The sequence below is a fragment of the Scatophagus argus genome, chromosome 24 (assembly GCF_020382885.2).
Source record: "Scatophagus argus isolate fScaArg1 chromosome 24, fScaArg1.pri, whole genome shotgun sequence".
Lineage (NCBI taxonomy): Eukaryota > Metazoa > Chordata > Actinopteri > Scatophagidae > Scatophagus > Scatophagus argus.
Genome location: NC_058516.1, coordinates 8087282 through 8103524, shown reverse-complemented (window position 1 = coordinate 8103524; position 16243 = coordinate 8087282). Strand labels below are relative to the sequence as shown.

The window sequence follows — 16243 nt, the reverse complement described above, 5'->3', positions numbered from 1 at the left end:
ACGCTGAATCTGACCAGTGGGAATCAGATAAAAGCGCAAAAGATTCTTTAGTGCAAATTAAAGGGAAAGACTGGTGTTTCAGGTTTTTTGTGTTTTTTCCCCCTTTTTTTTTTTGTTGTTTTTTGCCATCGCTGTGCTGTCATTCACAACTCTCCGTGAATCTGAGGCCATGACAAGAAAGATAAAGAATTTCTTTTTCCTGCTGCATAATTCAAATGCTACTTGTTTGGGATCTTGTGACCAGTTATCATTTATTACCTCAAAAGATTATTGTTATCTTTTCAATCAAATGTTATGCAATAAACAATGCACATGTGCCTGGGATGGCACAAAAACAAGTGATAATGTCAGCAGCGGGTGTTCAAGCTGCAATGGAAATCTCAACTGATGACTTTCCAGCCTAAACCAGCCACACTTACATTTGTCCCTCCTAGAGAAGTAACCCCGAAGTAAAGAAGACACATTTTCCAAACACAGAACACATGCACAAACTATTTCCCATACCCTGAGGATTAAATGGCCTCAGCTTTACACCAAAGTTGAGTGTATGAGGTGTGCAGATGATGTTATCCCTGCTGGAAGTGTTGCATCAACTGCCAGCTCCTCAGGGAGACTATCACACGAACTACGGCAGGCCCGCTGGGCCACAACAGTGTTGGAGTGCTGTGTGCCCAGCGTGTAAAAGAGGCTTCTCCACTCCACTGTGTTACCAACAGCTTTTTTCCATTGCATTAATGAATGGGTCCTACTGTTATACACTGAGTCACACAGGACTACAGCACAGGAGCACCTGCCAGAAAACTCTCTCTAATGGATTCAAACAGAGGATGTGTAATGTGTTCAGGATCTATTATCCAATATAATGGAAAGTAGGCCTATGCCATTCTGCTGCATGGCATATAATATTTGCATTTTTCCATTAAATGTAACTGGAGTTTGTATATTTTTTATAATGATAACAGCACATTATGCAGTATTGTTTTGTTCATTCAAATAAGATTTTAAAATTTGACTTCTTGAACATCAGTCAGAATTACTGTAAAATATCTCAGATGTCAGCCATCATTTTTGGTTCACATACCCCAGAAAGGGTATAATACATTAAAATTCGTACTGCACTGTTGGGTATTGTATGATAATAACGCCAGCACTGCAGCAAAGTCTAAATGTGTCATTTTCTCCCAAGGGTGGCAAGGAGCTGACATCTAAAAATCAGGATTAAGGATTCTAAAGATAATACTGAAGATATTATAGTTCTATATGTGTAAAAAGCTGACAGTTTTGTACAAACTTGTTTTGACGTTTTTCCACACATTGAAGAACAAAGACATAAATCAGTACGGAACCAAGGTATGCAAAATATTATGAACAGATGATAAATCAAAGCGTTCACATGATTCATTCCAATGAAGAATTTCTTTCTTTTTTTTTTTTTTACTCAACCTCAACCACACTTTATTTAACAAAATAGAAGCAGGTCAAATATCGCAAAGCATATAAATGTAACTTTGAAACACAGCGTTTGAAAATTATGACAAATCATCAGTGGGCTGTGGCACAGTTATACTCCACAGAAGAGACACATAGTTTTCCCAGTCCCCCTCTCCCCCCACACACCGAAAAGCTGGGAAATGGGAAATGAAGTGGGGAGGGGGAGGCAAGGTGACTGGACAAAAATGCAGGGAGGTGGTGACGATGAGGATGATGAGTGTTTGTCACAGATCTGCTGAGATGTTAGTCCCCAAGGTCAAGCTGCACGTGATTACATATTTGGGAAGGGGGGAGAAGGAGGGCTGACAGAGGAGAAAGAAGACACATACATGCAAATGGTCACGCAATTGCTCTCTCTCTCTCTCACTATCTCTCTCTCTCGCTCACACACACACACTCATTTGCTGTCACGCAAACACATGCACACACACTCAAATGTTCTCACAAGCAAGGAGGCTGGCTGACAAAGAAAGCAAGAGAGGGAAATGATTCAGCACCATGGACAGCGCTGGTCTGCAATACTGGAGGGAGATACTGCAGGCCTACGAGTGAGGGGAAGGGGTGGGGGGTGACGGGGAGTTAGGGGGTGTAAGCCCATCTCACATCAACACTGTACACTCTCTTCGCTGCAATGGCATCTTAAGTCGATTTTAGCCGAATTATGATGAAATCTTGTCTAAATTAGGCATCCTAGAGTGGGTTTCTTCAAGAAAATCAATTGGCAACATCAAAACAAGAAAAAAAAAGTCATCAGCACTGGAATTTAACATCAGAATAAAAAAATAAAATAAAATGAAATAAATGCAAATTGCACATTCCTTGCATCTGTTTCAGATCAGACACTGCAGAGAAGTTGCAGACTTGAATTTTTGAATACTGGAAGTATACCCTCAAAGTTTTAATGCTCTTTTGTCTTTTTTTTTTTGTTTGTTTGTTTTTTGTTTGTTTGTTTGTTTGTTTTAAATCCACGTTCAGTTAAAGCAGTATAGGCTAAGCAGCAGACCCGTCAGCTGAGCTCTGCAAAACAGGTGTTCAGTCATGGCATTGTTTCCATGAGCCCACAAAAACCATGCGGACCCCCCCCAAACCCCAGAAGAGTATCTCAAGTTCAAAATGCTTAATTGAAAAAGGCATCTTGCATTATCAAATTACCTCTGCAGGTGTGTGTGTGTGTGTGTGTGTGTGTGTTTTCCATCCCCCTCCCCTCCACCTTCTAGTGAAGCAGACACCTCTTGTATCTTCATGAACTGGCCACATGCTCTCTCCGTTTGGAAAGAAAGCAAGAATCACGCCTCCAAAACAGCCTCTTTCAAGCACATTTTGTAGTAAATACAGTGAGTTTCAGTTCTCTTATTTGGACAAGATTAGATGGCTTTACAAAAGCTCACAATATGATGAACGTGAATCATAGCCATAAGCTTTTTCGTGGAGGAATACTTTTTTTCTGACATTAAAAAAAAGCATTCTATTCTATATTATCAGTCTACCTGCGCTGCTTTACATAGATCGAATTATACCTACATAGCTCAATTGAAAACACTTCTTTGCTCAGTTATTGAAAAAATATGATGGTATAAACCCCCCATTTAAATGACTTGGTTTTTTTTTTCTTCCTCTCACCCAAAGCAGGCTATATTCATTGACACACAAAACCACAGAACTGTTATTTGAGCTACATTAACTTTGCAGCATAAGCATCTGAGTGACGTTAATTGGTCATGCTCATCTGCATGTCTGAATATCTGAAAGTCAACAATTGGCACACCATAAAATAACACAGTTTACATTCATAAAGGAGATGATGACTGCGCAGATTTTTCCTCTGCACCACCTAGTACGGTATAAATAACCCCAATATTTAACGACAATCAAATGATAACAAACAGAAAATTAACATGCACTGACAGCTTCACTTCCATCACTCCGTTCCGATAGTCATCGTTATCCGTTATTGATTTTTTTTCCCTCCTCTTTTCTCCAAACAAATTTAAAACAACAAATACAAATCCTAACTGCAGGTTCACAAAAAATAGAGAAATGGCACTTTGTAATAGTCATATATAATTCTTAATATCTATATATTGTCGTCATATTGATATAACATGAAAGGGTCGAGTTTGCTTCTTTGTTGGTTATGGTGGTTATGGTTCCTCGCCGTCGTCTGTGTGTTGAAACCATGCGAAATATCATCATGCAGATTATGATACATCGGTCCGAGTATTTACATTTACATTCATGCGTTCGTGCACCATTCCCCGGGTCCTCGGTCTCTTTCGCACTCTCTCTCTCTCTCTCTCTCCGCCTCACACACGCGCCTTCCCTCCCCCCTCCCTCCCCTCTCACTCCTTTTTCCTCCCTCTTTCCTGTCTCGTACAGATCCTTAGTCCGATTGCGGCAAATAGCAAAACTGGGAGGAGAAGAAAGCGGGGGGGAGAGAGGGTTTTGTTTTTAGCCAGGAGGGGTGGGCTTGGCATGTACATATAATACAGAGTGGGGCCTGTGCAGCAGCACACTCACTTACTTGGTTCAACTGGAGAAAACAAGACATAAACAAGTCTGTGTTCGCTGGTGACGAACAACAAAAGATGATCTTGCCGATTTAGTCATTTGTGTGCGCAAGTCTGTCTGTGTGATTGTTTGTAATCCAGGTTTATTGTACTAAGACTATAGCAGAGTCCCTTTACGCATCGTTTGTCGTGGAGAGGTGAGTGCTGCAGTCGAAGCCCCGGTGCGCACCCCCGTCTGCGTTATAAGGCCCGCTGTGCCAATAAGACGAGTCACACACTGTCTGTAACGAATTGATCTCCGAGGCGGAGGAGTTCCCGTCCCTCCGCTTTGACCTCTTTCGATTCCGCAAAATAAAGACAAGCATTCCTACAACAGTGAATGCGGACGTGACGAACACCAGCAGCAACCCGGGGACGAGCACTGAGATGGAGACCCTGTTCGGCTCCAAATAAGAGTTTGAGCGCGTCCCCGAGTCCTGGGTGAAAGTGCTGTTTTTGGACAGGGGGGTAGGAGAGACTTTGTCATAGAGTTTGCGGCACATGAGGTCGTTCCGGACATAACGGAAATCTCGCTTCCAAAACTCTTCAGGGGATTCGCACTTGAGGTCGCTCACTATCACGTCGGCCCCGAGTTTCTCCGTCCACTGCTTGAAGGGCAAGATGTTGCACGAGCAATCCCACGGGTTCCCGTGCAGATCGATCTGTATGATTGAGTTGAGCTGGTCTAACACGCCAGCCACGGGGAGATAGGGGAAATAATTGTTGTGCAGGCTAATTTTAGATAAAGAAATTCCAAGGAAAGCATCCACGGGTAAAGATTTGAGCAAGTTGTTATTGAGGAACAGAACCCTCAGGTTTGGCATGGGGCTGAATGCACCTGCCACTATCAGCTGGATGTCGTTGTATTCCAAACTGAGATATTCCAGATTCACAAGGCCCACAAACATCTCTGCCATGAGCGTATCCAGGTAGTTCTTATCCATATACAACCACCTGAGCTCGCTCTGGTTTTGGAAAGTACTGTTGTCAATCACCTTGATATTGTTCCCGCCCAGATCGAGCAGGTTGAGACTGGAATAGCCAAGCAACTGGTTCTTCTTCACTGCGTGTATGTTGTTATCTCTCATGTTCAATTCGTGGGCGCCCAAGGGCTTAGGTTTGAGGTTAGACAAACTCTCGATCTTTTTGCCCTCGCAGTTGACCCCCAGCCCTTGTCTGGAGCCGACCAGCTTGCAGTTGCACGGTTGGGGGCACGTCACGTTGTGCAGCTGTTCCCTGTCCCCGTTCACACCTGTGGGCACCGGAGTGGGCTTGGTTTTCAATTGCCAGTTCTCACGAGATTTGGAGCGGCTCTTGGCTCCGTGACCGCCAGGAGTCGGGTTCCCATTGGCGTCTCCATTTGGCTTGAAAGGCGTGGGACGCGGGCCACGGGCCACGGTCTCCGACATCTCCTCTTGAGTGGGAGGGGCGACCAGGCTGGTGTCCACTCCGCCGCTCTGTGAGGGGCACAGATCCGCTTCTGACGTCTCGTTTAAGTCGCTCCCTTGCAGCCTGGTGGGAGCCTCGCAAATCACCCTCCCAATAAGCGCGTTATGCGGTATGTTCTCCAGCCATTCCTTAAGAGAAACCAGGTCGCAGTTACAGTCCCACGGGTTGTCCTCCAACAGAACCTCCGCAATGCCCGGTATTTGTTCGAGGATCCCCTCATAAGGCAACGTTTTGATTCGGTTTCCCCGCAGGTCGAGATGCGTAATGGGCACATGTTGAAACACGTTTATAGGTAGCGCACTGATGAGGTTGTCGTTAAGTATTAACACTTCAAGTTTATTTAGGTCCCTGAAAACAGCGGGGTCAATATCCCTCAAAAGATTAAAATCAGCTTGGAGATATTCCAAGTCGTCTAATCCCAGAAATGTACTCTTCCTGAACGATCTTATCTTATTGTTATTGATGTGCAGCCTCTTCACCAGCTGCAGTCCCAGAAAGGCGCCGGGGACAATGTCGTGCAAACCATTGTTTTCCAAATGCAGGCTCACGGCATTGTAAAAGTTGGCGAACTCATTGGGAAATAGCCTGGATAGAGAATTCCCGTGCAACAGCAAGTGATAAAACTGCGAGCTCGGGCCAGTCAAATGCTGCAGAGTGGTGAAGCTTCTTTTTTCGCAGTCTATGTGCAGATCTCCCTCTATCTCGTTGCAAGAGCATATCTGCTCCTTACAAACGTCCCTTGTAACATTTCCACTAGCAACACAAAGAGCCGCATTCAGCAGAACAATCCAAAGCAGCATTTTTCAACGTGAACAATTCATTCCCGGCTTCAAGACATACGAGCTGTGAATTCAGTCCACATCAGTGCGAAGAAAAAGGGGGATATAGACATTTAGGGGGAAGATAAGGCAGTCTTTTATAACACATCCATGCTGCATCTAACCTGCACTTGTGTCCAGACTTCCAGTTTGACCACATAAACGTCTCTTTCACATCGACTGAATCCTCGCAGCCTCTGCGTGTTTATGATAAAAATAAAAAATCACAACCAGCGAGCGACAGCAGAGTCCAACACATCTTTTGGCTTTTTTCTCAGTTCGTCTAAGACTGACCTTGGCCGAAAAAAATGTAACAAATCCGTTCCTCTTTTCTCCCCCAGTCGTGCTGCGTGTTGCTGCGTCGGGAGCTCTTCTCTCTCCCCTGGTGCTGAATTCACACCCTGCGCTGGAGCTTCAGAGGCGATCCCACCGCTGCAAAACACCCGCATTCCCCCTCACATGCTTCGGCGTCTTGCCTCGCTCGTTTCAACCCCTCTCTTTTCGTGGCGATTCTGGAGTCATAAAAGAAGGAACGCGGAGACGGTGTTCATCCTTAGCGCGGTGCTCTAAGAATAATCTGACACCCTCTACTGAGCTGTAATGGCAAAAATCCGTCGACTGACTGAGGGAATGCTGAGAAGAGAGAGCAGGGGGGAAAAATCAATCCACATATGGGGCGAGATTTTTTTTTTTTTTTTTTTTTGATATTCACACTTTATAGCTTTCTATTTGTAGATTATTTCCCTCCAGAGACGCAAAAAGAGGTTTCCGCCACCAAACTAGGCTCCTACTGTAAATTCGTGTTTTCACTCTTAAAGCTTGCAGCTCCATGATAAAAGTGTCCAAGTCGGCATCGTCGAAAACACTGGTGAGATTTCACATTAGGGTCGTGATACCTCAGTTCAGTGCTTTAAATCACCCCTCTATTCTTAAAGGATAAGCAGCATTAGTTTGGCGCATCTTTCTCCGGATGTGCCTCTGCTGTTACAGCCGTCACTTTCGCCCCTTGCTTTGAAAACACTGTTGAATGCGGTAAAAACAATAATCCGCTACAGGCATGCCTCAGTCCAGCAAGAAACAGTTGACTATACAACAAACGATGCGTCAGTGTGGCACCCTATATGCGCATGTGTGCGTGACGTTTTCTTTTTTTGTATTTTTTTTTCCTAATATGAGATCCGTTACAAAAATAGATCTACAACTGTAAGAAAAAAGGGGGAAGTGGTTTGGACATATTCTCATCTCCTATCGATTTTTATTATAGTCTGTAGTTTGAGAGTATTACATCAGCTGAAAGTGGGGGATTGCGTGCGTGTGTGTGTGTGTGTGTGTGTGGGGGAGGGGGGGGGTGTGTGTAAGGGAGAGTTGAGGTACTCACCCCCCCCACTCCACCTACCCAGCCTCCTCTTCCTCCTCCTCCTCCTCCATCTGCAGTGCTCTGTTGGAATTAAGAGCAGGACAGAAAATGGGATACTAAGTTAAATATCTCCTCTCTCTGACATCATTTTTTGTTGTTGTTGCAAGGAGGAAACAACAGAGGAACACTCACTTGCACGATAAGAGACCAATCTAGGTGGGTCAGGAGATTCCAGCAAAGCATCGGCAGTGTTTGCAATAAGCAAAACATCATTAGAACCACCTACATATGACTGTAAAGCACTCCCATTATGGCTCATTGACTGCTTATGATTTTCCCCTACCCACACACCTGCCTGTCTGTGTGTCTTCTGGTGTTTTGTGCTGTTGCTTGTCAGCCAGTCAGCCTTACCTGATGGCTTGAATGTCTCTTTTGTTTATTTATTTATTTATTTATTTGTATTGTCTTTTCTGTCTCTGTTTCTGTCCAAACGTGCTGTTCTTCCTCTGCATGTGTCAGATCACTTTGTCTTTGCAGTAAGAAGTGCAACCCCACCGTACTGAACAGAGGACATGCAGGACATTTACACACTTAACTGTGAGAGTGATAGGCTGTAAAAATGAAAGGGGACAAGAATTATCAGGCACTGAAGTACAGTTTTATGGTATTTGTACTTCTCTTCAGTATTTCCATTTTATACTGCTTTAAATTCTGACATGTTCCACAGGGAAATATTGTATTATATATAATACAATATTATAATCCAGTTACATTCTGAAATGGCTTATTTCACTTTTGGCATTTTTACTTCTGACATTTTGTTTCTATTCAAGTAAAAATGTGAATGCAGGACTTTTACTTGTAAGAGTGTGGTTGTTTTATTTACTAAGAACAATAGAACCTAATGTATCCTGAGCAATGAATGCATGTGGCTCAGCATCATGATGTGATGCAGATACTGTCCAGTTGCATTAGTGTGATGCAGGACCAGAGGAGCTCATGCGTCACTTGTATACATAGTCACCGGACAAACAACACACACAAGGTGAAGGCGTGCATGTGTTTATTTAGAGTTTGCACAGCCCGGATGTGACCAGAGCTTTTACAGCCTGGGCTGAGCAGTTCCTGTCCCTTGATGGGTCTTTATACAAATCAAGAAAACAGAACATAAAACTCAATTCCAAGGAGCTGATCATTCATGAAGACTCAACTGATCTCTCGCTAAAACCTGTTTCGACTTGAGATCAAAATGATCCTGGTCATGATCCACTTTGACTTGCACGTATTGATCCTGTGAGAGGAATATGTTTGTCCAAAGGAGGATTTACTAAAGGGCACCTCAACAGTCCCTCAGAGACAAGCAGCGACTTACTGAAACAATGAGAGGCATGCGGCCATGTCACTGACAGGCAAATGATGAAAGCTTAAAGGAAAAGTCCAAGGGTTTTGCACACCAGAGTTTGTTTCTCGGTGTTGGGGAGCATTACTGCTTAAGTGTGGCGAATAAAAGTTGCATGACTCCTTCTGTGTCTCCAGAGGGAGCTGTGTGAAGTCTGATAAATTGCCTCACATGATGGTGCTTGAGTCAGCATCAGCTGGGGCTGAAGACTAGCAGTGAAGATAAAACTAGCCAGACCTTTGTAGCTCTTCTCATCATCTCTGCTTGAGGCCAGCGGCTCGAGGCTATGTTAGCTGCCACTGTCTTAATACACCTGAACTGCTGACAGAACTGTCAGCTTGCTGCATTGTGGGTAATGTAGGTACCAGGTGGTGATGTATGGAATTTAAAAAAAAGAAGATATCTCTGGATCTGCTACATTGATTTTCATACTCTTTTTTTAACTTTCCATCATGAGTCTGAGTGTGGCATTGGTGAGATCTTTTCCACTGCCTGTCCACCATTTTACACAATCATGTATCATCATATCATATGTCTTAAGACGTTATGTTGTGGTAGAAGCTGCTCTTGAGTTCAGAGCCTAATAGTGACTTTTTGAACGCCTTTAGTAATCATTGTTTGATGCAGTCGCCATAGAGAGAAGCCAATCAATAGCATTCAATCAGGCTGAAATGTTGTGCTACAAGATTGCTTGCAATTTCCCTCTCCCAATCCACCACTAAGATCTTGTGGATCTTTCCAAATAGGAGCTAATCACCAGTGGTATGTGGCATCAAGTGATTTCACACATTTTTAGTCACCTGGAGTGAATGTAATTATCAACAAGCTGCTACTTTATATCAAATTTGAGGACATTTTGGACACTGATTTAATCCTTTCCTGAGAGATACATATTTAAAGAGTCCATGGGTTTTATCAGGCTAAGCCATTGTTTTTTTTTGTTTTGTTTTGTTTTTTTGTTGGAAAAATCTGCTTGACCTTCCCTCAGGCCTGCATTTAAAGACTTATTTTTCTTCTTTCTCAAACGATTAAGACGTTGGGGGGAGCACATGACCTGGCTTTGCAACCAGGATGGGAACAACAAACAGCGCTGCTGAATCTAAACCTCTCCATTTAGCACTTACCAGCAAATCGTCTCATCAAACAGCAAATAAGATCTGTGCCCTTGGCATCTAAATCTCCAACTGAGATTTCTATTTATTATTTTGAGGTGGGATGTGGGCAAACACATGCCACATCAGCTTTGCTTCGCTTTCCTTCAAATGCACATGCTCATCTTTGGAAGAAGTACTCTCACCGAGGGCTTGAAAGGCAGGAGGTTTGAGAGACTGAAATACTCTGTGGGTAATTACAGAAAGGTCAGGAGCCATGTTAAGCTTGTTTTCACATCAGCATGTTCAGCTCAGCCTGCGCGGACAGCATTCAAAATAAGACAGGGCTGTTGTGGCGATTCATGCACTGGGAGTAAATAAGGTTTGATCAGAAACCCCAATGAGCTGAACTAGAAGAGATTGTGAGTGTTATCTGACATGCTGCCAAACTTTTCATTTTTTATATTTTATAACAGACAGACACATGGTGCCAAACCATTATTTCAGCCAAGTGAGATGTGGGTTAATGACTAAGACATAAAGTATGACGATATCACACTGACGGATAATCTGTTCTCATGTTTAAAATAACAGTTTTGCTGTAAAGAAAAATGAGGGTATAAAGGGAAATCTTTTATTTCTCTAAGCGCTAGACTCCCCTGTTTTTTCACTTTCTAATTCCTTATATTAATTATACAGCAATGGTCTTGCACATGTATCATGTACAGAAAAAGATAGGTCAAGTGCAGACTGGAAGTCAATACAGCTATTGGCAGAAGCAGCAACGCCGCACCCAATGTATCGACCAGCGACGTTGTATGGGGAATCAGCACAATGTTTGACTGTAAATCTATACATATCAATCCACAAACTCCACCCCCTCTTCTGTGAACATTCAGTTCTAACAATATGGCAGATGCTTGACACTAGTGTTAGTCACTTGCCTTAAAGGAGAAGAATTTAATTATAGCTTTGAAACAATATACTGATGCTTCATGACATGGCTGTCTGCATTGCCATGGTGTCTGTAGCTGTAGAGTACTTCAGAGAGCAGCGAAAAGAGAAAAGAGAAAAAAAAGGTTAAAAAGGGCCAGTTCTGTTTTGCATAATAAGAAAGTAAAGGTCTTAATGTTTTTAATTTGCTATGGAAGATAAAAGACAGTGTGCCAGTTAGTAACATATGCAGGTGGTTGAATTGCCTGCTCCAGAATCTCGACCTGCTGTCAAAAACTTTGAGTACACTTGTGAAGTTATGGGGTTCAGAGACAGGTTTCTGAGGTAACAAAAGTCCATGAGGCTTTAAAAATTCATTTTAGAGTTTCATATTCCTGCCTACATACATACATACATACATACATACATACATACATACATACATACATACACATATACATACATACATACATACATACATACATATATACATACACATATACATACATACATACATACATATATACATACATAGTTATTTGTACTCAGCTGTACATTATGATATTGGGAGAAAGCTCAGTATTCCTGTTAATCTTAATATGAAACTATCAGTGCTTGTGAATGAACTGTTACTTTCTCCTGTTTTGTAATTCAGCAAAAATTTGCATTAGATTTGCATGAAGATTGATGTCTGCCTTGATTTATTGTATATCCACCTACTTTATTGGCATGGGATGATTAGTTTCAATATTTTTTTTTACGTTTTTTGATGGAAATTAAATTTGTCTCTTCAGTAGATATTCTGGACAGCAGTATGATATATTTGTGCACTTAATCTCTCTCTTTCTCTCTCACTATGTTGCTTTACAATACTTTTGTCACCCAGAATCACTTCAAAATCAGCCCCAAATTTAACTCTGGTAAAAAGACATAATATCATTTTTGTTATTTTTTGTTTTGGAACAGATATTCAGCTCGAGCCAGTGAGCAGCCCTGAGCTCATGGTAATTGACAGGAACTTGTATGAGAAGAAGCCATTTATAATGAATGTGACTCTGAGAGCCAGAGTGCTTAGTTGATGTTCTTCTGGATAAAATTGCCCCAATGCACCAAAAAATGGTAGATCCAGCCAATCAAAAATGTGTGCATATGGACAAATGTATGTACACACAATGAATGAACTGAAGAATGATCACTGTATAAGCACTCCTTTTCATTGTTTTTACATGTCTTTTTGCAATTACACGAGAAGACTGCAAAGGTCAGAATCACTGTGTTCAGACAAAAGATATGAGAGAAAAATGCTTTGAACAATACTTCATGACATGTGATCAGCACTCCAACATCTATTCTGTGTGACCTGAAAGCTAAATCAGAACCGTGTTCTCAGCTTTTTTTTCCTCCTTAAAGCTCACAGCTTTGGAGGGATGTGATCTGTGATTCCTGACAAGATCCTGTCCAATGCGATATTTGTTTCCTGTGTAAGGATTTGATGATCCTGACAGCCTCGACGCCTGGCCTGGGCATTCTCTGAAAGAATACATAGAAGTTATTGCATTTCTTACATTGATGTATGAAATATGAACACATGACCTCATGGGGTGTTCATGACATATCTGACATATATGTCCTTCCATCCTCCTTCTTCCCTCAAAGATCAGAGCCCTCATTTTGAGAGGCTCGACGGATCCAGGACCCCTGGTTAGTGATCAGAGCTCTTCAGTCCAGCTTTTGACAACCAAATTTACTTTATTATGCTCACGGTATTTTTTAGTTTATTTCTCTCTCTCTCTGATTATAGTCACACACAATTTTGCAAAGTGGCAGCTTCTATTTTCACGACCACACCTGAAATGTTGAGGTTTGGACTATGGTGAGGGGAAGCTTTAAAGCAACGTTTCACCTTGTTTTATCAACCTAAATTGCAAGGAAGACAAAAAAAAAATAAAAGATGCAGCTCCCTGAAACGATAGCTGCTTCTGAATCTAAAGGACAGGTGTCAGGTGGTATTATATTGTATTATTACATATTATTCACCCAAGGTAAATAGAGAAATAAATCAGATAAACTTTACTTCTAAAATAATATAAAGAGTTATGTTTCCACGATGGGAGCAGTCAAAAATGAGTCAACAGAAGTCCAACTTTAAAAGGGATCGTAATGATCACCGCTCACTTTAGTCTGACTTTGTATCACTGTGATTATTTCTTTATCTACCCTCAAAACTTATAGTGATACATACAGAGGGACTAAATGGATCTTTAGTGTATGAACGTTCAATTACACCTCCATTTTCTTCAAACACCGCCATCATTCTGCAAAATCAATATACGCTAAACAAGTCTGGCTGAACATAAATACCAAATTACAATAATAAAAGATCCGCAAGTGAGTGTTACTCAGGCCCTCACACGCCAGTCCGGAGTTTTTATGACATGTAGAACACCAACCCTGCCTATGCAAACACATGTAGAGTATATACACACAATGGATCACTGCGACAGTTTAATGGTCTCTCTGGCACATGACAATATACAGCAACCTCTCGCTGTATCTCTCATGGTGGTGATTGTGACCAGTTTAGAGGCTGAAGCTTGTAAAGGAGGGGTAATTGTTGGATCAGAGGAATGACAGCTACATGTGTATCTGTCATAAGCAGTTGCACTTTTTTTATTTTACTGTGTGCTGCTGAATTACTGCACCAGTGTGCCCAGGAGGAAGTGTTTTTAAAGACTGAGTTCGTTCATATCTCTTTCTTGTCACTCTTCCGCAAGGGCAGGTTAGACAACCACTTAGTTTAAAACACAATTGTGGCTCTAAATAATTCATAATAATGATAATAAATGGGTCTGTTTAAGATGGAAACTTCTCACACAAATGAACAGCACATGTGCTTTCCAAAGAGGACATAGGAGAACAACTCCTGAATCAGTTTCCATTTGTATTTATTGTAACTTTAATTTGCGCTTGATGCCAAAGGATACATCTCGGCTGTGTGCAGCGCTTTTCGCTTTGTAATTTATGTCCCGAGCTATGCCACAAATGTGGCATTATTAAAGTGGTAAATCTCAATCAGAGCTCATTGTGTTTACTTGTCCTCCAGGTATGCAATAGAAAACGCTGAATCTTTTTAGGTTTCAGCAATCTTGTGAAATTAGGCGGTTTACTCGGAAGGCATTTAGTCATTTCCTCTTGGTCTCATCATCTAGTGTATGACAGTAGAAAAGCAGGTTGTCTTCTGTTTGAATGGTTTCTGGGCTTATTTCCAGCATTTTTAATCCTCATTTCATTGTGCACTCAGTCTACCAGAACTAATGCAGGCTTGCTGCGTTGTGGTCAGTCTTCCAGTTTTTATGTGAACTGTGTAGTACATCTAGTTAGGCAGCTGAGGGCATGTTCTATACTCTATATATCTGCTATTTGGTGTGTGCAAACTGTGGATTATTGTAATCTTCTTGCATAAAAGCAAAATAATTATGTTTGGATGTCTTGTATTGATTCAAATTCAAATAGATTTATGCTTTAATGCATAATTTATATTATGATTTTGTTTTTAGAGCCAGCTGATTGTTTTTCTTTTCTTGTCTTGAGAAGGAATCAATCCAGAGAGAGAGAGAGAGAAGCTGTGCTTTACTTAAGTTTAATTTCACATGAATGAACAACAAATAGAACGGTATATACAATCCAAAAAGAATGAAAGAAGGATGGATAATAAAAAAAACCACTGGCATCTTACATTCCAAAGGTGGTCAATGTTATGCCAAATTACACAGCTTCATAAACACTGTACAATGGACAAAACAAGACATACACACACACAGAAATGAATGTTTCAGAGCTCTTGCATATATTGAATTTCAACCACAGGGTACAAGGTCTGAAAAGCCAGCAAACCAACACTTGTGACATTATTTTATCTAATATTGTCCTTGGAAGACTGCGATGTCTTCTGCAATATAGATGTTTAATGAATGAGGTTAAGGAGAAGTTGCGAGGTAAGAACAAAATATTGTCATTCCAGACACCGCCTGTGGCTACATCAGAATAATTGACAGAATTAATGAATATGTCTGAATAATCAAGAAGAAAGGTTATTCTCAAAATACACCTCGCCCCATGCTGCTGAATACCAGATTACCACCTGCAACACAGAAATACTTGGTGGACTTGGACTGGGATAGAAATCCTTAATACAATGGAAAAGGACAGTAAAGTATCATCTTTGATTCAGCAACATAGACAGTCAGACAAATATTTGGTGACCTACAAATCTTCCATTTAGCATCATGTTCAAGATTTTATTTCAGCAGCCTTTCACACACAAATCTAAATTCAGAACCATAGACAGCATCACAAATACTCAATTCAGCGCCGTGCACATCCTTGATTCTCAGAGCCGTGACAGTGACACACTATTCTTGAACCAGCACAGTGGAAGGATGATTTGGGTTTATGAACAGTCAACATGGCTGACCAAGTTCTGAATCAAGATAGATATGAATTTTTAATTTCAGCACCATGGACAGAGACTGTCTAGTACTGTAGCAGAGCTGTGGATAGTGACGCACAGCTCTTCATTCAGAACCATGGACAGTTGAACAATAATTGATTCAGCACTATGGATATGGAAATTCATCATCCTTTCAGCAGCATTCTGGAGTCAGAAACTGAGGCAGAAATCCTCAAAAGGACAGTAATATAGTAATATAGTATTGATTCAGCACCATAGACAGTTACTTCAGCAACATGGACCGTGAAGCACAGTTCAGCACAACTATTTAGCAGCATTGTTATTATTATTGGTGCAACTTGGATTCATTTTTGCATCCTCCCTGGTAAGCGTTTGGGTGAATTCAATTAAATCCCCCACAATGGAAGACAGAGAGCCATCAAGGGACTGGCACTGCTGATGAGAGATACGTTTCATTTAGCTGTATTCTAAAACACCCACATTTCCTCAGTGAGAACAGAGAGAATCAGAAGAGGCAGCACATAGAAAACTGATAGCAGTGAGGACATTCAGATGAAATCTGATCCCCAGCCAGACAGGTCCAACGACTGAGACAAAGCCCCCTTTGAATTATTGGAATTGAAAAAAAATATTATTTTTTTCTGTGTTGTTTATACCTCCTGTTTAAGTAGGCAAGCAAGACTAAAGC

The 16243-nt window shown here is 41.5% G+C and overlaps 1 protein-coding gene across 1 annotated transcript; it reads right to left on the bottom strand.

Annotated features, from left to right (window-relative positions):
* Positions 1-1430: 1430 nt before the first annotated feature.
* Positions 1431-6521, bottom strand: LOC124055763 (SLIT and NTRK-like protein 1). The gene has a single exon (XM_046382878.1). The coding sequence runs from the start codon at positions 6284-6286 to the stop codon at positions 4172-4174; it is 2115 nt and encodes a 704-aa protein (XP_046238834.1). The 5' UTR covers positions 6287-6521; the 3' UTR covers positions 1431-4171.
* Between the last annotated feature and the right edge of the window lie 9722 nt (positions 6522-16243).

Excerpts from the sequence above, each read along its gene's own strand:
- LOC124055763 (XM_046382878.1), bottom strand. The coding sequence starts at position 6,286 with ATGCTGCTTTGGATTGTTCTGCTGAATGCGGCTCTTTGTGTTGCTAGT.